Raw genomic sequence first — 25,084 nt, forward strand, 5'->3', positions numbered from 1 at the left:
TTCCATCTGGAAACTTACTGGAGGCAAGGCAGAACCTGGAACAAGGGCAGAACATAGGGCAAAGTAGCACCTTGGAAACTAGCTGGTTCAAAGAAATATGCGCTTTTGTAGGCAACAGCCTATTTTGTTTTACATCTGCCATCTGATGATCTAAGCTGTTGTCTAGGCCTCTCTGAATCAGTTAATCCCTAAAGTGCCACCTTGCCTTTCCACCTGCCTGACATCAGACTAACCTGGCTAACCACCTCTTCATTCATGGAATAAATATATAATCTGCTTTCATTGTAAAACAGCTTAACAAGAAGGCTGATGCATCCAGCAGTACATTGGTTCTGAATGGTCTGTTAGTGTAATTATACATAGAGCTTATAACAGGAATCTAAACAGGTGACAAAAATCATAAATGTCGCAAGAACCTTTATGAAGGCACACTGCTCTTTTCTCATGAAGCACAGATGAAAAATTGTTCTTTAGTTACTGCTTCTACTTAGCACCCAGGAATAGACTAGGATTTACTGTCTTTTCTTGACTACCACATGCATGCATATTGTTTTTGGGAAGGCAGAATGAAGAAAGAAATCTTTTTTACAGAGTTATGGTTACATAGAGCAGGGGCATAACCTAATCTTCAGCTCCCTCTCCTGCTTAACCAAAAGCTGAAACCCTAGCTGCTATTGAAGACTGGTCTCCATGAGTGGATCTTTGATTTGGAAAAGAGCTAAAAAAGAGTTTCTAGGGCTATAAAATAAGAGAAGAGAGATCAAGAGCAGCTAGCAGACAGAAAAATTACCTAAAGAAAGGTTAGCTTGGTTAGTGGAACTTCAAGACCTTTAAAAAGGAAAGATGATTCTTAATAGCTGTGGAAGGAAGAACAAAGACTCCCTCAATCAATTGACATGCTTAGCAGCCTAAATAGATGCCTGGAGGAGTATTAATCAAAGCAGGTTTTTTATATTCCTGGAAGAAAATCAGCTTTCCAGCTAAAGACACACATCCCAATTTTGGGGAGCTGTCCTCTGGGAGAAAGGTATGTGTGGTATATGAGTAAATAGGGTAATATCACAGCTGATTTATACACCTGGGTTAAAAATGGCCTTTGTGTTCCCTAAAAAGAAGTTCCAATAACTCTTCTGGCACCTTCTCCCAACCCACTAGTATTACTTCACTCTTCAACTTAAACTAAATTCAGTTAGTTGTAAATCAAGTCTCCAGTTTATATAGAGAATGCATTATTAATTCTACTGTTCCAGCCAATCCAGAAGAATACAGATGTTGACCAAGTTGTCATCCGCCCACTGAGTACATCATAGCCTGTATTTTTTCACTATCCCTGCCAGTAACATCAGAGCCAGGTTGAACAGGATGGATGATAATATAGATCCTTATTAGACCTAGCAGTAGAAAACTCCAGTTGGAGAAAAAAGTAGCCACAACAAACTTTTGTTTCTTTCAAAACCATAAGAAAGGAACTAATGCAAAGGTAATTCTTGATTACTCTTGCTAGAGTCTGCAAGCAAGTCAACAGACCCTCATGAATAACAGTATCAGAAATTGCTGACATCACCATGGACATTTTAGCTTTATTCTTTGCTTCAGTGATAGCACTTAATAGAGCCAGGCCCAAATTTATCTCTGAAATCATGAATGCAAGATAAATCAGAAAACTTCAAAAACCACAAGAACTACAATGTCATAAGCTACTCAATGACTTTTCCCCAAAATAGCTGATTTCTAGGCATACTGTCAGTGCCAACAGCTGGGTCTTTAATTGATAGCCTACCTATAGCTTCTCTAAGAAATCCTCCTTCAACACTTGCATTGCCCAAAATTTTAATGTTTCAGCAGGTCAAACTCAAAGATGATTTCCATAGCTGTATCTACTCTTGCTTCTTCTGTCTCAGGTTATATGGGGAATCTTGATGACATGTGAAGAAGCCACTTACAAAGACTGTAAAAATTCCTCTGAGGATGAGATTTTGAAATTCTTTCTGGTGCATATAATGAGATTTTTTGTGACTAGCTAGTAATTAATGTGTCAGGATGCATAATTTATTTGCATTTCATGGAAGGCTTTAACTATAACATTCAACAGCAGCTATTGTGGTCTCTCAGGTCAACTTTCAGCCACTTCCAGGAGGCTTTTTTGAGAAATGCAAGCAGGAAAACTACTAAAACCACACAGACACACATGCAAACCCCTTCCATAAACCAAATGAACTAAAATCTTTACTTCCATAAATCATAAGAGGACATCATATCTCAATGCTGTATTTATCTTATTATGGTATGGTGCTAGTTACAAAAGCTAAACTACTTTGCAATATTTTTATGCTAAGCTTAAAAAGTCCTTCCATATAATTTTCTTTAACTACAAACAGGGCACATCTACATGCAATAATTACTGTGCTGCAGTAAAATCTCAGTGTCTACATGTGCAGAGCTATTAGGATGGAGTAAACTAATTAACTCCTGCAGGTTAGTACTTGTAAACACAAGTACTATTTTATGGAGGATTTTTTTTTTTTTAACTCAGCAGCAACATACATGTAGACAATGACCAGGGCTAGCTGGGGCACAAGGGTGCTTCAGTGCCGGGGCTGCCTGCCAGCTAGCCCCACCTGAAGCATCTTTGTATCCCAGCCAGCCCCTCCTGGGCACATTGAGCCAAGTTGAAGCAGCCCCAGGCTGTCTGGCTGACTCTTCAGGCCAGTGCTCCAACCTGGCTCAATGTGCTGCAGTCCCGGGTGCATGTTCAAACATGGTGCTGGAGAGTAATAAACTCTGGAATGATGTGCACCAGAGTTTATTGGTGCACATGAATTGCACATGTAGATACACCCACATATTCCAAATTCATACACAGATAGAATACAGTATATTCACAAAATCAAATAAAACTATAGTGCATCCAGAAAGTGAATGCACAACCAGTGAAATATTATAAAGAACTTTGAAATTCTACACACAAAAGGGTTAGCATGCCACCCTGTACATGCTTATTAATACAGGATAAAAAAAAATCTTATTTTTTTCTAAGTATCCTGAGGCAGCCTGTTGCAACCATTTCCTTCTCCTTCAGAAGATCAATGTGTAACCTCAGAAATTTATCCCAACTACCACTAATTTGAATCTTAATTTTTGCTTCCAAATCAGAAAAAAAATGTAACGGAAACTTGGGCTGCTGTCACTAGTGTAATGTCTGTAATTATGTCCTGTCAAAAAGAATAGCTCATTCATAACACCATTCATCATACACAAGGAAAATTACATGCAGCTTATGCGATCAGGGTCTTGTACCTACACTGGCTTCTTTATACTGACCTCAATTAGCTAGACTTCTAGGCTAAGTACAGACAGTCAAAAATCCTGGGGCTGAATTGATTCAGTCTTCACAGTTAGTCTAAGCTGTGTAAATTGAATCAATAAGCAAGTGAACAGACAGACATTCACTTTTGATTTCAGAAATGGAGCCACATGCCTGCAGTGGCACTGATCAGCAACCAGGGGGTGCTGAAGTATACCTCCCTACTTGGCTGGAGCAGGCAGCATGGGCTAGCTGGCCCACCCTACAAGGGGGTATTGTAGGGAAGGTACAAAGCATTGTGGGATGTTGGGGGAACTGTGAGGTAATTTGAAAAAGGAATGCCCTTATTTGGGAAAATCCCAAGAGATTTGAGATGCAATGAGCAAATCCATGGCTTGCTTCAATCTGTTGTGCTACTTGAACCTGACTATTTCATTCTGTGAACAATAATCACAAACTAGAGGCACTGAAAATCACTAGGCCTTGTTCTCATGCTTAGCAGACACCCAAGATGCACTGTGTTATCTCTCTGTGTGGACCCATGCACAAAGCTTCCTATGAATGAGACTGTGTACAGAGCTTCCTGGCTGCTGGCTGTTCAGCTACTGGTAGAACTAATGAGGCCTTTGTCCTGCTTTTCTCATCTTAGAAACTGTTATTTCTTGCAGGTAGTATGTATTAGTAAAACTTTACCTCCACTGAGTTTGTAACTTCACCCTATGTTATTGTCCCTAACAGGTTTAGAGTCAATCGATTACTGTATTATTTCAAATCACACTGATAATAGGTATAATCCATATTGCTGTTATTTTGGGTATACAGTCCAAGTCTGTCCAACTGGTGGCCTGCAAGCCACATGTGGCCCACAAGAGGTTAAGGATATATGCGGCCCCCAACCTCCTAACCATCCACTGCTTCCACTATCAGTTTCACCATTCTGAGGTCACCCAGTTTTTGAAAGTTGTATACAAATGCTAACATTATTGGATTTGGGATCTTTTTAAGAGAGTCTGTGAAAAAAATTAACAGAGAAGATGAGGTGAAAATTCTCAAAAAGTCTATATACCACATGCATAAGTTACAAGACCTTCCATTACCACATTACATTATACTATGTAAAAAATAGTGATATTCCTTTAGTTAAAACAAAATCTATTTTAACTTTTTTTCATTGGGAATAAAGCAAAGATTATATTCTATAGAAAAAAAAGTTTATGAACTCAACCCTATGACCCAACTTGTTCAAGAGATTCACTAATCCTTGAACTCAGCAAGGGTCACCTATCCCCAATTATAATATTTACAACTCGTGCAGCTTTGGAATATACAGAAACTGCATTAGAACAAACTGTCTAGTAGCTTTGTATATATTTGGAAAACTTTGTTAACAAAGAAAGATAATGATATGCTTAAGAGAACTTACAAGCAGCCATTCTTGGAAATTATAGTCTGATTTTTTTTCTCAGGAACTAACAGAGACAATTTAGAGCACAGTAGATGGCCAAGAAAGAGAGTCAATGTGTTTTCAGTTTCATGTATTTCCTCACTTACAATTTCCTCCCATTATTTATATGCTATCCCCATTCTGTTCCACTGTAAAACAGGTTAGCCATTTTATATATACAGGCTAAGTTGAACCAACTTAACTGCTGTGCTGAAGTAGTCATTTTCCCATTTTTAAGGTATTTCAAGTTTGCTTAGTTTTGACTATTTTGCAAGTTGATTTTCAAAAGAAGCTCGACTTGGACAATTAGGCGTTGAATTAAACACAAGCTGAAGAAGCATTGAAAATCTGTGGCTTAAATCCATGTTCACACCACAAAAGCAAACAAAAACTAAGCAAGAGTTATTGTTCTCTGAGAAAATTATAAAATGCACCTTTCCATTATCAGACTGAGTAAATTAAATCTGGCTTCTTTCAATAGGGAAAAAAATATTAAAATTCAAGAAAAAAGTATGCGTGAAAGAACCACAACATCCCTCTTGCTCATAAGCAACAACCCTAATGAATGAACTATGTTTTCACTACAGCATATCATTCAGTTATGTATGGTAAGTATATTTGGTAACCTACAGTTTTATTGATAGTGTATGCACTCCACAGTGGCATCCAGATGGTGTGACTGTATCCACTCACGTACCCATGATGGTAAAGGAGGCAGTAGTTGTTTTGCTTCTGTAAAACATGGGGTCTCCCATAGGGCAAATGATAAGTCTCCGCCTTCTTCACTACAATTTAAACAATAATTATAGTTTTTTGTATTTGTGAAAATATGTTTTTTGTTGACAGAAAAGCATATTCAAGGGGAAAATACATACAGAATGTAACATACATGAAAACTTAATATGTGCACTACATTTAATATCAAAATTCCTTTTGGATATTTAAAATTGCTTAACAACAGTGTTCATGTTTTGATTAATACATGGATAATATATCACAAAAAAATCAGAGGCCTGATCTTCCTCTCATAGTAATTTTAAACTGCTATAATTCTGTTGATGTGCTGGTGAAATGAGATGAAGGCTTTAGATTAGAGGCAGGCAAAATATAGCCAAGCAATTCCATCCAGGCCACGGGGCCCCTCCATAAGCCCTGGCCCAGGGCTGCCCCTCTGCAAGCTGGCACCTCCATGCAGGCGATGCAGCTCTGGTTGATAAGCAACCAGCTCCCACCTCAGCCTGGCCTGACCCACCCCAGCCCCAAGCCAAGGGGCACTAGAGACAAGAAACCTCTGCCTGGCAGAGTTTTTGCCTGGTGGCCCCGAGGATGTTCCCAGCCTCCCTGCCTGAAAGCCTGGAAATGCAAGTAAGGGCCCCACTGGGCCGGGGCCAGGGACTCCCACTGGGGGAAAGAGGGTGGGAGTGCAGGAAGCCATGCACAATGGGGTAGGCTGGTTCCACATGCTGCAGAAGCACAGAAGCTGTGCACTATGGGATCAGGTGGGGCTGGCCTTGCACGCGGCTACCATGTGCAGCCAAGGACTGGGGTGGGAGTGTGGGCACTGCGCAATGTGTAGCCAGGCTGGCCCCACGCACTGCCACCACATGCAGCCAGGGACTTGGGTGGGAGCACTATTGGGCCAGGTGAATTTGGTCCCACAAGCTGCTGCCACCTGTGGCCAGGGACTGGGGTGGGCATGCAGAGAGCTGCAGGCTATGGGGCTGGGTAGGGCTTCTCCTCTTGCTGCCACCACATGCAGCTCCAGGGATTAATACATACTCCAGGGACTCTAAGGACCCCCATACATGCACACTCACAGCCTCTCACACATCCCACTCCCAACACACACTCATACCCTCTCCCAGCCCCCACACCCCTTCACCCCAATCACAGCCACACCCTCTCACACACCCCCAGCCGAACCACATACGTTGTACTCTCACCCCCCTACACCTGCCCCCCACTGACCTTACTCACACACCACACACACCTTACCATACACCCAAACACACTCCCACAGCCCCCACATACACACCCCTACCTCCACACCCCCACCACACAAAAGATACAAGAGTAAGACCGTATTTTACGCTATTATGCAATCTCCTCTAGATACACTATACAAACACATAAATCAGGACTTTTATTTAAATTAAATTAAAATACGTTATAGTTGATCTTTGATTTTTTTAGTATTTTTTTTTCCGGTTTCAAGATGGGAAACCCCCGCCCCCCAAAAGGAGTACTTCCAGGAGAAGGGGAGGGACTTCCGGTAGGAAAGGTCAGAGGTTATGGGTAGGAATTATGGTCCCAAGATGGCAGCCAGGAGGTGGGACACCTGTCAAGGTGCCGAGCTACACTTGCGGCCCTCAACAGCTCACCAAAACTCATTAAGTGGCCCTCCAGCTGAAATAATTGCCCATCCCTAAGTTAGATGAAGTATTATATAAATGAACTGCCAAAAAGATTCACAAAAACAGATAGTAGTGCACACCCACAAAAGCACACATCTATGGGAGTTGTGTGAATACATAGATAATGGTAAAATATAGCTGCAGGACTGGGAACAGCAGTTATGACCTGCAGGACCTAAGGCCTGATCAAAAGCCCTTTTAAATGAATGGGTGTCTTTCCATGAGCCAGATGGCTGCCCCACATCTGCAGCTCCTGTGTAGCTGTACTAGGGAGAACGGTTGTGTGAGGAACTTGTTCTCTTATACTTCACCCCTGGGCATCATAGTAAGTGTTCATGCATTACTGTTTTTCCAAAGACTCCCCATTATAAATGCCATGAGATTGGAGGAAGGTACTGTGGCACCCAAAAGTTCATCTATAACCCTCCCAAATACTGTATACAAATAGTCCAATAAAAGACTGCCCAAAATAATCATTATGTCTCTTTTTTCAATTGATTTTCATAGCAGTTACATATCTGAGTAAGAAAAACTCTTACCAAAGGAGTCTGACAGCCAATCTATTTTCCAGGCAGGAAAACAAGAAAAAAGTCAATACTTATGGTAGGCTCTAATCTTAACTCACCTAAAGGATTCTAGTCTGAAAATAGTACCACTGAAATCAACATAAAGTAAAAAGAAAAGACACTGGTTTAGATCAGCCCTGTTGCTTTTATTTCCTTCAACTTACTTTCTTCTGTGCTGAGATTTAACTGTTGATTTATCAATTCCAATCCCTGTAAAATAAAATATTAAAGAATTATTCAAGAAGAATTTGTGCCTTTTAAAAAAATGGCAAGACTGGTAAAGAAATCTCTAAAACTATTGCTTACCACTGAGGGAAATGTGCACCCTAAATTATCTAAAGGAACTGTACTGGTAAAGGGACATGAAGAAGGTGATGACACTTCTTGTGGAAATGATGGATTGAAAAAGGGTATCTTCAAAAGATGGTTTAAGCTGCCATGTGTTCCATTGTTTGGTGTGGGTTTAATATGCAGCAGATCTGTTGAAAAAGGTTACAACAAAATTCAAAATTTTAGAAAAAACTTTGTTTTCTTCCAGAAGAAAATGTAACTTGGCTGACAGTTCCTCTTTTAGGCAATTCTTCTAAATAGTATAATAATATCTCAATTACCTGACCCTCAAATGCAAATGTATCTGATTATTGAAAAATCAAAAGTTTGATTAAACAAGGAAAAATACAACTAAAATATTTCAGGTAAAATCAAGGACTGCCTCTTTATTATACACTGAATACTCTTCTTTGTGAATTTTATCCGTGAAGCAAACAACTTGACCAATGAGCACACTGAGACACAGGTATGTTGGTTAATTGGCCAGTTGTTTCCCAGCCAGGCAGGTGAGTTTGCTCTACAGACAGCTGCGGAAGTTCCTAGATAGTTTTGTTGTATAACATGGGCACTAAACTTTTAAGATAAGCATTAAGATATTGCAGACTGTGCATCACTGCATATTTTTTACAAATTTCCAATGGGATTTGTTTTTAATTTCTAGCCTAGTCCATTGCCATGTTCTTATGAGTTTTTGGCTTGCAGAGGTACACCTATATTTCTGATGAAGGCAGAATTTCTAATGGTCTGCAAGGCTCCCATTCTAAGATGACTGCAGCAGGCACTCATGTAAGCACCATACATTTTCGTTAGGAGTACTTCACTTCCTCATGATTTTAAGTGAACTCTGAAAACAAATTATCTTAATAAAGAGGTTAATTGCTGGCAGTTAATGTCTTGATGGGTGAGAGAGAATATCATAAAGGAACATGGAATTTAAGAGGATTTCAGTGGGCAAGATGAGGTGTTTGGTTCAGAGCAACTGGCTTTGAGTACCTCACCAATGTTTTTTGTAATCTCTCCCTCAGCCTACAGCATTTTGCCTTTGAGAACCCAATATGTCACTGGCTACCTATACTCACCACACATTAGATTGTAAACTTCTATGTTTTCAAAAGGCTCCACTTCAGTTTTCTCCTTGAAACTCGGACCATATGCTAAGAAAATGGCCTAGAGAATAATAATAAAAAGCTGTTATCTGAGTGAATCTGGATTAGAAAACAATATACTAGGCCCAGTTCTGTCCTCAGGAAGGGCAAATCAAGTCAAGTCCTTGTTTCGATATGCTAAGAGCAGATATTAGCCCATTATGTATCATACAAAAAAGATAATTGTGCATAAAATCTCTATTAAGACTACTTAACTATACAATGAAACTGATTTTATGTTTCTCTAACATTTCCATGTCAGCTCCTTAAGAAATAGTTTTACTTGCCAGGTCTTGAATATTTCTCTTGCAATAGCTTATATATGGAATGTTACTGCCACTTAAACAGCTGTAGAAGCATATTATATTCCTTGAGCCATTTTTAAAGCCAACAGGGAGTCAAGTGTCCAGACACAGCTTTTCATGCATGGGTAACAATTTGATAGATGCCTAAGTGACTTAGGACCTTATGTCCCATTTCCACAAATGGCTTAAGCTAGGTGTAGCAAAACTATGGCCAAACAAATGGCACAGGCAGCTGCCCTGTGTGGTGGCATTGGAATGGATGCAGGGAGCAGAGCATGGAGTTGAGTGGCTGGATGCTGCTAGATGAGGTATCAAGTATCACTGCCAGGAGCCAAGTTAATCCTTCCTAGCCCAGCAATTGATGAGGAATTCATGCCTTTGAATCCTATGGAGGTTGCAGTTCCAGGGAAAGGTTAACCTAGTTCTCAGCAGTGATGACTCCTCTTGCAGTGGCATCCTGCCCCTGTTCTGTTAGGTGCAACAATGGCCAAGGTTTGAGAACTCCTGCCTCTGTTCCAGGATCCAAAGTACAGACTCTAACAGGTACTCCTCTGGGAGTGGGGAAGGGAGGAATGCTGAGCCTCACTCAACATCAGCTGTGGCTAATGCTTCTCATCTTCCTTGGCACGTTGCCACTTGTGCACCCCAAACTGAAGGAAGCTGTTTGATAGCTTCCTTCAGTAGCTGTTTGAGGACCCCAGTCTGTGACATGATTGAAAAAAGCCACTGGGGACCACTTCTAGGCAGTTTCACTGGCATATTTTTGGGTTCAGAGCATGCAAGTAGGAACAGGTGGGTAAGGCATGCTCAGGGGCATCAAGGCCAGGACACACTGCAGCCATATTGTTGACATACCCTGAGTCACTTACAAACTGAAATCTTGAGTGTCTGAAAAATTCCCTTTGTGTGACTACATCAGATTTAGAACCATGAGCGCTGTGCAGCGGTGGGCTCCTGTCCATGTGCTGGTTAGAATCTGATGTCAAGTGGATTCAGGATACCATATTAGATGCTGTCAGAGCTTTCATCCAAGTATCTCTTCTGGGTGCCCAAATTGTTCATTAAATATTAGGGTTGGGTACTTGACCAGTCAAATAAAGTTTGGTCAATTGAAGGGTCAAAAATTGTAAAAAAAATTGCCAATAGGTCCAAATAAAACACAGAAAAAGCAAAATTTTTCCACTGAGAAATGTGTTTTTTTGTAAAATTGCTATTCTTTGACCGGTCAAAAATATGCAGTCAATTGACCAGTCACATGACAATATTTGACTGGTCAATTGACCAGCTTGGCAACCCTATTAAGTATGAGTATGTATGTATTGGACAAACTGTAGGATTTGGACAGCCTATGAAAACATGTTTGTAAATTGAGCAAATGCAAATGAACAAGGGGTGAATCTTATGGACACCTCCATTACATGGAATGGGCCTTGAAGTCCAGCGCCAACAAAGAATAGTTAAGGCCAGTCACTGCTATCTTTTTTCATGACACCAAAACAGGAGGGCATTGATTTAAATCTAAAGGCACCACATTTAAAATATATGAAATACCTTATATACTCAGCATGTATTGCAATTAATCTATGGAACTGAAGCAACATATGATGGAGGCAAACAAATGACTATGGTCCATACATGATGTTAGCATCTATATGAATAAAATAATCATCTGCATTTAAACTAACAAATATTAATTTTTTTAGAGATAACTAAGAACTATGGTCAGGAATTTGAGCCCACAGCCTTTATCACTGAAGAGGTAAATGTAATAGAGCCTTTAAAAATCCTTTTCTGAAGTCACCAGAACTGATTACTACAATAGATGTGACTGGATGAACCACTGAACTAATATGGCATTTTCTATATTCTTCTGACAGGAAATAGATTTTGAACTACTACAAAAGAAAATCTTAATGAGGTCTGAACAGAACTGCTGTAATACAAAAACAGGATGCCACTAGAGGAAAGTATTTTGATGTCTTATAAAGAATCAAATTGCTTTTATTCAGTGTGCATCATCGGAACAGTAACTATGATTAATGTTTTCTATGATAACATTTCATATGAAATTCTTCTAGTGTTTAAACTTGGGACTGGAAGTGGCTTATGTGAGGTTACTGAAAAATATACTCTTAAAAATATTTGGTTAACTTTAAAATATTTTTATTGTGCCAGGCCTCCAAAACCAGATCCAAATGCAAAATTCCACAAAGTTACAGTGAAAACTATTCTCAAATCCTATCTACCTTATTCTATCAAAGAGGAAAAGATAACTTTTAAGTAGGTATCTCATATCTTTGGATACTTATTTGAAACCTCTAAACCTATAGAGATTCTCCTCTCATTGGTCCAATCAAAAGAATGGGTGACTTAAATATGCTTTATCTCACTATGTTGTACTTAGTTTAGGTACTACAATTTATCTGACTCTTAACAGCTTTCAGGTGTCAGAGACTGGCAGTCAAGAGCCTAAAGCCTTTTGCTATCTCTCCAGAGACACAAGTTCATGCTCTACCCCCAATATGTACTGATGGTGATCTCCACCCATCCAGCTGGAAACAGGTACCTGGGCATTTAGGCTTCTGAAAGACAGGTGACTGGATGCAAAGCTAACCACTTCATTGCCTTTTGTGACACTGATTAGAGAACTTGTGTCTTTACCATGCTAGCCCAAGGAGCTGGTTGGCTCAGGTGGATCTTTGACTTATGGTGGACACCAAGACAAAACTATGGCATTGGGCGTATCTACACGTTTGTATCCACCCCTAAACTTAATGTGCATTTGCCTAATGCACGTTAAGGTGATTTAGATGAGTGTCTACATGTGCACACTCTAAGGCGCATTAACACAGTGTGTGGACCAATTTGGGACTACAGTTAGTCCCAAGTCAGTCGATACACATAGCATTAATGTGCTTTAGCACATCTACTTGTGTGTTAAGGTGCTTTAGCTATTCATGCCTAAAGCTGATACCTGCTTTTGCAGGTATTAAATTTAGGCACAAATAGCCAAAAATTGCCATTTTTAAGGTGCATTCAGGGTGTGCAAATGTGACCTGTGCTTTCAATATGCTGTAAAAATGGCTAATGCACCTTAAATCAGCATGTGTAGACATGCCCGTTGTGTACTTAAATGTGGTCCACAATTGCAGAACTTTACATGGTATACTTGAGGCCAGTTTGAACATTTTATCCTAGGTACAAATTCTCAGGCTTATATTCAGAATGACCATGTAAAAAATTGTAATAAACAAACTGAAACACAATGGGTATGAACAAGCACTACTTTTAGATTGTCCTAACCAGGGTTAGGTTGATCTAAATATCTACTTGTGCAGGCATTCACAGGGTTTAAATGGCCTGATCTAAGTTAATTCAACTCAGGAGGTGCACTAACTTGACTGAGAAAGTTAACCTAATCTATGAAGGGGTTAACCCAATCTAATGAATGCTTGCATGCATATGCAGCATAGCTCCAGAGATGTGAAAGCCCAGCCATTCATTCTACCCCTGGGGTTGTGCTGTTCCTACCCTCCTCCCCTGACAGGCCTATTTTTAGCCATCCCAGCTCCCTCTGACCTGGGTAACACCCCTCTCCCTCTGTGGACCTACCAATACCCTCCCTCCCCCCACAGACCCACTAGGCCCCTTAGACCAGCCAAACCCCACCTGCACCTGCCAAACCCTGCCTGGACCCACCAGCCTCCCCAAACCGACCTGGTAAACCTTGCCTGTAACTTCCAGCAACCCCTGCAGACCTGCCAGCCCCTCCACCCAGATCCTGCTAGTCCTGTCCCTGACCCCATGTTACTTAACTTGGGCTCCCCACACTACTCCTGGTGCATGTGCCACTCCCAGTTTAGGTTTAGGCAGCTTAAAGTAAGATACCTAAACCTAGACCAAGTGCAAGGAATGCAAGCAAAATTGTTCATTTACAGTTTCTATGTTCACTATATAGTGGGAGGTGATATTTGAAAAGAAAACACCTTACCTCCATACTTTTAAACTCATTGTCATAGCCATGGTTGCCTCCATCACAAAATGTATATTTTTTATTCCTATGAAGAAATTGTTCCATATTGTAAATATAGTACTGATATAGCAATAAATACATATTGTCCGAAATCACTAAACTGATGACATGCTCTGTCTCTTAAGGTACTGAGGCTGTTTTAATCAAAAACTGAACTTACTCCTAAGTTTCCAGCTCTTGTGTAATACATGTATGCTTCCAAAATAGAAATAAAAATAAGGATGACGTCTAAATTGAGACATTCAGAGAAGTTCCAAAAACCACATCATCTTCAGGATAATTTCACAATAATCTTTTAGGATTTACCTATTAAGAACATCTGTTGAGAAAATCAAGCTGTGTTTGTCTCCATGGAACAATTTAATTAAGATTGCAGAGGCCTTTGCTTTATGAGGGAACACTGAAATTCATTAGTCTGAAAATGTTCATATCTCACTATAGAGTTCATGCTTTGTTTTGAGCAAGTTGTGGAGGCAGGTGAGTCTACACTGTTTAGGCTTACAATGACTACACTTGAAAGGAGAGCTGTCATTTATTCATTGCTGAGACAACTGAAAATCAAACTGAAACAGATACTTTGACTTTGCTGAGCTATAATTTAGAATTTATCCTGTATCCAGAATAGCTTAATGTATGTTGACTTATTTTGATAACTGCCTTATCTGCCTTATTTTTATAACTGCACTTAGAACTTAGCTGAGAAGAACAATGAATTTCATGTTAAAACTGAAAATATAAACACACCAAAATGAGTATTTCTCTTAAAATTCCCAGGACAAATATTTGACAATACTTAAAATACAAGAGGTCAAATACTGAATAGGTATTTTCTACCTTTCTTTCAAAAGAGTAAGTTTGGAAAATCTTTTTTAGTAAATGAAATTTACATTCAAAATTAATCTTCTCTCCAGAAGTATACAGAAAATGCTTAAGAGTAAAGAGCAAGAGAGTATCAATAAATCACCAAAGAAAGCAAATGTTTAACTCCCAGGAGATCATCTAGGAATACATAAGACATGCAGAGAGTGAGCAAGAGGAAAGGACATGCGGAATATATTTTCAAAGCTTTTGTGCCAGTTGAATCAATAAGGGCAAAGGGAATGTGAAGTTTTCGATCATTTTCAGAGAGAGTGCAAATAGAATGCAAAGGCCTCACATTTCTGATTTTCTAAGATTCATCACCTTTTCTCTTCTCATTAAAATTTGTACCCAGACAATATGCCCACCCTCAGTTGTGTGCACTCCCACGTTGAGAAAGCACACAACATGAACTTTTGAAAAGCTACCCCTATGGATTCACAACATGTGCATGCCAACAATTTATACAGTTTTGAGACACACATTGTTATAATGGCATAAGCAACTGCTACAACTAAGGTCAGATACTTATTTCCATTTCAACTATCACCTTTTCAGTTACTCATACCTTTCCAAGTCATTCATTTTTGGGGACAATTTGCAGGCTTAGTCTCTTACTAAAGAGCTCCTGCACTGTGTTTGTTTTCTTTAACCACTGTGAACCTGACACAATTTGAAGGAGAAAGCTAAACTTTGACAAAAAGGGACCCAACAAAATGCCCTGCTTGGCTTCACAGTGTCAGCACTGCAAGCTCTCCACTTTTAAGGGCCTTGGCATTCAAATGTCCGTACATGCAGCTCTGGGTAAGTTTTTCTACCAAGAGAACAAACTTGGGAGAATTTTCCCAGATAATGTGAATGTTTGTGCACAATAAAAGTAAGCATTGAAAAGCACTTTAAATATTATAGTGAAAACTGGCTTTAACTGTATAAAGCGAGTTATAAGCCTTTGAGGGGAAAAAAGCAGTAGATTTTGCATGAGGTATTCTCAATAAATAAGCATATAAGAACTATCATTTTGGTGCCTCATTGAAATAATGGTATATTTAGAGAAGATTCACATTGAATAAGCTAGATGCTCCTCATTTACCATGCTGGGTTAAGAGGAAAATACTTATAAGCACACCACATAAAGCACTGGATGTCTGGTTTTGAGAGACATGCAAACATTTCCTTTCCATATCCTCCTAAACATTCATTTCTCTAACAGTCTGGAAAATGGATCAGCTATTGGCTTTGCTGCAAGACTTCCAGGTCTTAAATACAAAGGAAATGAAACATCTGGCCAGGAAATGAGACATATTTAGGGTGATGTATAAGCAACTTATTTACTTAACAGCCAGCCACTGTCGGTCAACCAAAAGATGAACTTTGTCGATGCGAGTGTTATAAGCATAATGGAATCGCTTTGGCAAGTTGGGTGTCAAGTAGGGCTTGAAATGCTGGTTGGGCTTTCTGCACTGTAAAACATGAAAACACTCAATCATGACATTTGCTTAACATCAGACATAAACACATCTTTCAAAATGATTATAGGTAACAGGGTGATTATTATACATTATTACATATTAAATGACAGCTAGAATAATAGCTTCTTCATAAAGCTATTAATGATACTTATGTCTCAATTGACAATGGGCATGAAAATGACTGACTTGGACTTTTGATAAGAGAGTCCTGAGGTCAGTCTGTAATAGAGCATGGGTTTGGTGGCCCCTCTGCCATAGTGTAGCATAATATGTGCAGGCACTGCCAGGTTCCTAATTTGCAGATGGACAGACAGAGTGGGAAGGGAGAATCCTGGTGGTGGGTGGGGAGTAGTAACATGATGCTACTACTGCTACTTTCTTTAAAGGATTCCCTCCTCCACCTCAATTTGTGGTTCTTGACACCCATAGAGTCATGGGAAACAGGCCAAAACTGGCACCGAAAGACTAATGCCTGCCCCCATGGTATATAAGATATATAAAATATGTAACAACCCTGTTGACAAATTAGTGCAAAAAACAAAGAACATCCCAAAGGCTTTGGCATATATCATTGCTAATTTTACTGGCATCCATACCTTGAATTAGTGTGAGAGTTCTCACTCCATAAGTAAGTAGCTAAAGGTCTTTGAAAGGTTTGTTTGGTCACTCTTTACCATCTTACCATGCCACAAACAGGGGAAAGGAAAGTATCTCTTCACAAGCCAATGATGTGCCATTCTGAAATCATTTAAAAATTATGGGACAAATCCTATTCCATCTGTTAGACAATTACATGGACTTAAGTATCTAAGTGTGATTCTATTCCACCCTGCTTGATTCCTCAAAAACTGTTAATGCAAAAGGCAGGTAGGTCCTCCTCTTCCTTTCTGCTTTTTTGATATTTAGCCTTAAGGTTAAAGAGGCAACATGTTACAAAAGTAATGTATTAATGATTTTCCAGGAACTCAAGCAGGGGGGAACAGGATTTCACTTAGGCACATAGTTCCACTTAGGCCCTAATTGATGGAAGAGCCATTTGGCAGTATGGCTGCCTATATATGTGCTTGGGGGTAGGGGGTGTATTTTAATTAGAGTGGTTACCCGACAGCCACCCTAATTAAAATGCTGCAGCGTCACATGCATTAACCCTCCACACATTTATAAATGGCTGTAGGATGCTTGAACTAAAGCTTATTTGATGAGCTTTAGTTCAAGAGCCACACCCCCCCAGCCATTTTGAAATGTGGGGAGGGGCTTAACACATGACACTGTGATGATGTTAGAGCATTCTAATTAGAATGTGGAGCAGATTTGATTACACTGGAGCACATCTATAGGTAGCCTATATGTTCAACTTTTGGCACTCTCGTTTATTAGCTTATAAATGCTAAAGAAGAAAAATTTGGCAGATTTAGGAAATTTAAACTTAGAAATTGTATACATGGATCTTTTCAGCTTTAATAAAAATGATTTTCTTCTGATGGTAACTGGAGGGTAGCTACAATTAGTGTTTCTTTCTAGTTTAGAATCTGAAGAACCCATAGTTCTGAAGCTGCCCAAATTAAAACCACAAAGGATAATGAGTATGCAGAGAGCACAACAACCACAGATCTGAACAAACAAAACCAGCTCATTCACTAGATGTCATGACCTCATTCCACCACTGACTCTGCCTTAATATATTGCCCAGATTTTCTGGACTTCCTTAAAGAAGTAACACACATTTCTCATCTGAAATATGTGATATGAATAACAATTATGGAGGAGCAAATTGCAATAACTTGGCAGCTCCCAAAAATTCTGACTGGGAGGTGCTGTGGTCTAGATAGGTTGGATTTTAGCTCCAGTCAGATCTCAAGCTATTGTCATCAATGATAAGTACTGCATTTTGCTGAAATAGGAAACACTGGTGCAATCTGACTGTTAATTACAAAGCCAAAAGAGATTGCACATAAAAAAGAAAGTGCAGAGCTATGTGTTGACTTATAATCACAGTTGCACTAGTGAAAGTCATCAATAAAAAAGGAATCCCAAGTAGCTATTAGTAATATCAAGGCTGATCTACTATGGCTCCCAAAAAGTCATTCCTTGACATTGCTCTAACCAAGCCCCTTCACTCTGAACCTCAGTCCCTCTGGCAGAGCAGGAAAGTATGTGCCACAGCCTAGTTGTGGATTCCCAATTTCCCATGCCAAAGGAATAATCAGCTGGCTCATTAAGATAGCTTTATAGTTTCATCATTACCAAACCGTTCTCAGCAGCTGATAATTCTCAGATTCTATTTCAGGAACAGTGAGCACCACAGCACAGCAATGGGATAGCACAGAGTTTCTGCAGAGCTACTCTAGAGCTTCTGATAGCTGAAGTCAAGAAACATTTAGACTGGGATATAAAATACTCTTTGATTATTCAGTGACAGGCAACCACTACATGATACACAGAGCCGATTAATTATTTAGTAGGTTTCTGAAAGATCTCTTGTGGTGTTATCTTTGAACAGATTATGAGTGGAATTGTTTCACTTCCTGCTTCTAAATGATGGTTATCTAGCCATGTAAGGGACATTTCTGCCACTTCTGCTCAGGTTGCAACTCTATTACTTCTTCACTGTCTATACCTAAGTGTGCACACACAGACTTAGCAAATACAACAGACTACTGGATGAGTAGCTATGGGTATGTACAAGTGTTATATTTAGATTGCCCCACCAAACCTGAAAATGGTGCACCCAGTCACTTGCCACAGCTCTAGAGATGTTTTGTTTTACCCCCCTGCTCTGACCTGGACTGGGCTATTTTTACCCCCTTGACTACCTCCCCTTGCAGACCTATCAGCACCCACTGAATGTCCACCAGTCCCTGCTGGATCCGCCAACCCCCTCTGGACCCACCACCACTTCCACAGACCTGCCACCCCCACCCCCATTCTGCCAGCCCTGCTTTCCATCCACCTCCAATTACTTGCCTCTGGATGCCTGTGCCTCCTCCCAGCAAGCAGTAACTGCTTGCCTGCATGAATCCCAACTCAGGTTTAGGTGGCTTAAGCCAAGCCAGGTCCCATAAATGCTTGTTTGCCCTATTTGGCTATGTATGGGTGTGCACCCATTCTGGACACATACCTGGGTCTAAGTAATGAAAATCCAGGTAGCCAGAAACCAATGACCAGCAGGCGTTAGATTACAAAGAAGGGAGAGTAAATCTTCCATGTTTTAGCCCCAGTAGCTGAATGTTTAGGGCACTTGCCAAGCAGACACAGACAGAGGGTGCTTGATCCAGAACCTCTGATGCATTAGCATTGAACTCTAACCACCATGCTGTACATCATACAAAGGCCAGGCTCCTATCCAGACCTCTCCTTGAATCAAGAGGGAGATATGTGGGGCCAGGAGGAAGCAAATAAACTAAAGGGTGTGTCACTGAATGTAATGTGTGGACCTGCTCCAGTGGCAAACAACCAGTCCCTGCTAGTCTAGAGCAGGGGTTTTCAACCGGTGGTACGCATACCCCTATGGGTACTTGGGATGGCCTCAAGGGGTACTCATCAGAGGGTGCTGCCACTGCCACTTCCACCACCGCTGTGCCACCGACACTTCTGCTGCCACACCGTCAGCACTTCCACCACCACCGTGCTGCTGGCATGCTCACTGATCAGCTGTGGGGAACCCACCCCCCTCTTCGGTTGCAGATCAGCCACTGGTGGACCCCCTGCCCAGGCCCCCCCCCCGGCTCATCAACTGGCTGCTGGGGGACTCCTTCCTTCTTGACCAGCCACCAGAGGTACACTGACACAAAAATGTTGAAAACCCCCAGTCTAGAGAACAGGAGTGATCCTTTGCATTAAGCCCTCCTACAAAGGTTCTGTGCAGTATCCAGAATTTTCCCTATGCTAGAGACACTGTTGAGTCAATACGCTACTTAAAATATGGAATTGCTGCAATAGTTAAAATTTCCACAGATATATGTCTATTGATTAAATTACAAGTAAGAGAAACTAAATCTATAAGAAAAAATATGTAAATATTTACTTACTGTTAGATTTTTAACAATTCCTTCAGAATCAACTGTTTAAAAGAAAGGACAATAGAATAAGTTACATCCAAGTTAATGAAGGTTCCAAGATTTGTACAAGAATTTTCAACCTCTTTCTATTTGTAAAAATGAACACCATATAAGCCTACATAAATTAACCAGTTTACACAGGTTACACTGGGATAGGTAACCCAGCTATGTGCATATAAGCTACCAGATCACCAGTTCCAAACACAAACAGATAAACTGCAAAAAGCTGCCATGATGATACCCACTCAAAAGCAAAACTGAAAACATTCAAGGACAAACTCACCACGTATATCCAGTCACACTTTAGAATTCTAGATTTGTCACGGCAGATCTAATTTGGACCTCTGGTTCTTTATGTGCCCTATTCCCTGTTCTGAACATACTGTTTCAGAGAAGGGCAAATCTGAGTCTGTAGTTCATTTGCCAGATTTTAGGAGAAAGACCTTAATCTGGAGTCTTAATTTTGGGTATCACTCACTTTTATTTTTTTTACTGAACCCTCAATTTTTACAGGAGAGAAATGCTTGTAGGGAGAGTAAAAGCCCCAAAAGAAATGGGTCAATGATTATGTAAGTAATTAAAATTAATTACACTGAATATTTGTATTATCAATATTGTATTAAGATACTCTCATTGCAGTTTCATGGATAGAGCGAAGTGAAATTGAAATAAAAAATGTCTGACTTGCTTACAGGTCATCAAAATTAAGCTTCTAAGGGGCCCCAAATGACTCTCTTCCCCAGAGCTCCAACAATACTAAGGCCACCACTGCAGATGGCCCTGTGCAATGGCTCTGACATGGTCAATTCCAGCCTGCAGAACAGCCCAGTAATCCTTGTCTAGCCTGCTCAGCTGGGTGAATTTGACATCCCTGGTCTAAGGGTCTCAATTATAATCAAGACCCACATTGCACTAGGAAATTATATATAAGGACAGTATCTACACTGAAAAGATGACATGCTCAGTAGAGAAGTCATGCTACAGTTGTAACTTCATTATTAGCACTCTTCCCATTTTACAAAAGAGTAATTGAGACACAAAGCTTAAGTGACTTCCCCAAAGTCACGCAAGAAATCTGAATGGAACTGGCAGCTTATCACAAATCTACAGAGTCCAAGTCCAGTACCTTAACCTGTCCTTTCCTGTTATCTTTCTACATGAGATAATAACGCAAATTATAGCAGGCAACCACTGATAGTCTGGATCATGCTGTACACATAAGAGGTCTAGTCTAGGGTTCGGCAACATTGTTGGGCAGAGTGCCAAAAAAACACCCACAACCTCAACTTGTAAGATGTTGGCATGACAGGGGCAGATGGCAGGGGAGCCACAAAGGGTCTGATCCTCTTTGTGGCAGTGCAGCCCCAGTTCCTTCCCCATCATCTGCTCTGAGGCATGCATGCCAAGCAAAATGCCTTTGTGTGCCACACTCTGGGACTGCCTACCCCTGGTCTAGTCAGATGCCTGATGAATGATGAAAGGCAAGTTAGAGTCAAATATTTCTTACCATTTGGTTTTATCTAAGGTTATAGTCAAAGATCATTCTTGCAACACTGCTTCCCTGGACTAATGATATACAGCCCTGGTAGTTTAGGTTCAAAACACTAATTATCTACATTTCATATTTCTTACTATCTACTGTGCTGATTATGCAGTAACAGCACTATTTCACACTTACAAGTAAAGTAGTCCTCTGGAACTCTGTAAGCCCGAATGCGAGCTGCGGGCCCCATATACATGTAGAAATTAATTTTATTTAAATAATCCGTCATGTATTCTAGTTTGTTGCAGAAGGTCTTTTCCATCCCTAAAGGACAATACATAAATATTTATTTTCTTATATTAAACACACTAATGGCTATTTACAAAGATTTATTAAAACTGATGAATGCAAATGTCAGGCACAAGGGAGGCAATAAAAAGGATACAGAGGAACTAACGCTGGAAAACCAATTACAAAAACCATATACATTACCATGATCAGCTAAAACAATGAGGTTTACGCAGTTGTGCAGATTCTGCTGTTTTAATCCTTCCATTAACATTCCTAATGTCTGATCTGCTAACTGCAAGGCTTTAATTACCTAAGGAATAGATAGGATTTCATTAACGTTTCATAGCTATAGCTAAATATATCTATGCACTATGTCATCATACTGCTTTGAAGGATCACTTGTTAACCCCATTAAAAGTTGGATTAAATAGGGCCCGTTAAAATCTTAGTCTTGCCTGGAGTTATCTAGGTTCCACTTTTTGCCAATTTGTTTAACTACATCTTTCCTGCTTACCAGAAAATGCTAGAATCATGCTAGCTTCCCAGACACTAGCAACAGGCTATATAAATTGAAATCATGGTGATGGAGGCCTTCTGTGACCTGAATTCCAGAAGTGAAGAGCAGTTAATGCATGTAATTCACTACAGCATAAAGCAAATTCATATAGATTCAGAGTTTAACCACTTCTTTTGATTTATATAAATTAATGCATACCTTTATTTTAGACCAACTTACTTTAAGGCAAAAAAATACAACTTACTCCAGCACTAACTGGTCCAAACAAGTGTCCAGAAGAATCAGGTTCTTCAATATACAAGGTGTAGAAATCAGGCCTAGAAAACAGACAACAAAGGAACAGTGTGAGAATTTGGGAAAGTTTCTGAAAAAACATCTCTTTATTTTACAAGATTAAAACAGAAACAAAGGGAAAACTCTGGAATATGCAATTTCTAAACCAAGCCAGTCTCAGCACGCAAAACTATACTGTCAGAAGTAGTCTCTGATATTTTTAGTTGGTTTCCAGAAACTCAGGAAACCAACACTGGAAGGCATGCTTGCAAAAATCAGGGTCTCACATAGGGAAAGGAAGTGCTCTTAGTCGGGCTAGGAGCAAAACAGATTTATGTCCTAAAGAGCCACAGTTCTTCATGCTTTACCCGGTGAGGAGGCAGAGAGCTTCCTTTCAACCTGCCATCCATTTATCAAGAATTTACTTCACACAAAAGAATAAAAAACATTTTCTTCATTTATTTATATACAGTGAAAATCCACTTGGAAATTCATTTCTTCAACTGAATAACAAAAAATTCAGCTGGAGTCATATTATTTGATGTAACCATTTGCAAACACAACAGGAATGCAAAGGTGGCGAAACTACTAAACTAGAGTCCAAGAACAGTGCAGGAGATTCATAATAGCTCTGGGCATATGTATAGTACAGGAAGCTAATGCTAATATTTCTCTAACCATGTTATAGCCTACACAAACCCTGTAAGCTTCCAGAGCACTAGATTAAGGTAATATTTTAAGCAATAGGCTGGATTACGCTATATAATTGGTCTTATTTATTCTTTCTTGTGCAAGTTCTTTGATATGAAAATGTCTACAGTCCCAGGAAGGACCTGGGTATCTTCTGATTCAGCAAAAAAAAAAAAAAAAATCTGTAGATAAATAAAAAACAAAACATCCAAAGCTGTGCCTTCCCATTCATATATACATACCTCATAAATATACAAGCAATTTATGTTACCTTTTTATCACTATATGATGAAGGAAATTAAGTATAGCATGATTCAAATAGTCTTTGCAAATGCATGAACATAATAAACTGAAATTTATAAGTGTTAGAAAGCTTCTAACGTGTCTTCTCACAGATTACTTGGATACAGTATTATCAATCATTACCTTTCAGATTTGGGAGAATCAAGCCAATTCAGTATTTGTGAAATTCTCTCTTGATACGTAACAGATCTAAAAATAATTATTAATATTAGATATTGACATCAAGCCTATGCCAAGATAAAGAAAAAGGTAATTCTACCAGTGAAGAAGCTAAACATATATTGAGACATGCTTTGGTCAGCAACAGGCTATAGCCTTGAACCTGGAGTCTCAGCCTGCCTGGCATAGCCACTCATCTCAGTTTGCTACCTCCCTGACTGGCCATCAGGGCAGACACAGATGATCTGATCCAAACCTGATAGCTACCCACCCATTCCCTGCAACTTTAGTGGGCAGCCAGGGTCAACTGGCCCTTTACCCCTTCTTATAAAAATCCCTGCCCCAAAAGAGGCAGTCTCTGGGCAACAAGGCTTAACCTTGTATCTAGGCTGCCTTACCCTTGACTTGTGCTTCTATGGGTCTCTGATGGATTCTCTAGCTACCCAATCTGGCTTGCCTATGGACCCTAAGTCTGTCCTGACCATTTGGCTCCCTAAGCTGACTCCAGTTTGATTTCCTCAACACCTGACCCAGCTGGCCTCCTGACCCCATGTTCTGCCTAACCCTATGGAGCTCTGATTTTGTTCCACAGATAGATCTTATGGTTTCTGACTCCCCTATACTTGGACTCTATGCATGGCCCTCAGACCTTGGTTGCTTCTTCTGACATCAGTGACCCCCAGACCTGGCCACCCATGACAACAACTGAGAGATGGGTAGGAGAAAGCCTGGTGTGCTTATCTTACAGGGCATTTATACACGTCCTCCAGGAGTGGAGGGGAAGTGGGGCATTTTAATTAAAGCGGCTCTGAGCGACACCTATACACAGTTTTCTTTTTAAGTAAATGTTAAAAAAATTGTTATGGTTGTAGCAAGCTGCTAAAGGTTGCTGGGTAATCAAACTCAGTTCGTGGTTCACTAGCTACAGTTAAAAAGGATTGCAAAATGTCATAAAGTTAAATTGATTTGCATTCTTATCTAAGTGTTTGATGCTTTGCTGACACCGAGTTAGGAGAAGATATCTGAATCAGCTAATAAGCATAGCATTTCAAGTTTAGTTCAAGTTCCTTTTGAAACAGATGGAAGAGAAATATATGTTTATTAAATGGAAATAACTATTAACTTTAAGCTTCCAAGAGGTTATTTCTGAGACCTGCTCTAATTAAAGTGCCCAGAGTGTCACAGGTATGTCAGTGGGGGTGCTTTAACTAAAGCTTCTCTCTCCCCCACCTGCTGCTACTGCTTTCTCTTCTGTCCCAGGGCTGAGAAAGCTTCAAATCCACTCCTACTTGCTCCAGCTGGTCTGCATGGGACCTAGGAACAGTGACAGTAGGAGGAGCTGAGATGGGCAGTCAGTGGGTTCCTCCACCCAGCCTAGTCCTATGAGAGTAGGAGAGGAAAGGAGGAACCCCCCTTCCCCACTGGCTCTCCTGCTGTCACTG

General features: G+C 40.1%; 1 protein-coding gene across 2 annotated transcripts in view; it reads right to left on the bottom strand.

Moving 5' to 3' along the window:
- ENPP3 (ectonucleotide pyrophosphatase/phosphodiesterase 3) overlaps window positions 1–25,084 on the bottom strand; it is a 74,410-nt gene that overhangs the window by 13,226 nt on the left and 36,100 nt on the right. For both annotated transcript variants that reach the window (XM_019520267.1, XM_019520266.1), the window contains exons 10-20: window positions 23,607–23,672; window positions 22,462–22,534; window positions 21,902–22,010; window positions 21,605–21,733; window positions 19,897–19,928; window positions 15,732–15,859; window positions 13,500–13,566; window positions 9,138–9,225; window positions 8,035–8,207; window positions 7,893–7,938; window positions 5,379–5,533 (exon numbers count right to left, since the gene is read on the bottom strand). In XM_019520267.1, coding sequence (XP_019375812.1) covers window positions 5,379–5,533; window positions 7,893–7,938; window positions 8,035–8,207; window positions 9,138–9,225; window positions 13,500–13,566; window positions 15,732–15,859; window positions 19,897–19,928; window positions 21,605–21,733; window positions 21,902–22,010; window positions 22,462–22,534; window positions 23,607–23,672 — 1,066 coding nt within the window. The remainder of the gene's footprint in view (window positions 1–5,378; window positions 5,534–7,892; window positions 7,939–8,034; window positions 8,208–9,137; window positions 9,226–13,499; window positions 13,567–15,731; window positions 15,860–19,896; window positions 19,929–21,604; window positions 21,734–21,901; window positions 22,011–22,461; window positions 22,535–23,606; window positions 23,673–25,084) is intronic.

The sequence above is a fragment of the Gavialis gangeticus genome, unplaced genomic scaffold (assembly GCF_001723915.1).
Source record: "Gavialis gangeticus isolate Ggan-Ray unplaced genomic scaffold, GavGan_comp1, whole genome shotgun sequence".
NCBI lineage: Eukaryota > Metazoa > Chordata > Crocodylia > Gavialidae > Gavialis > Gavialis gangeticus.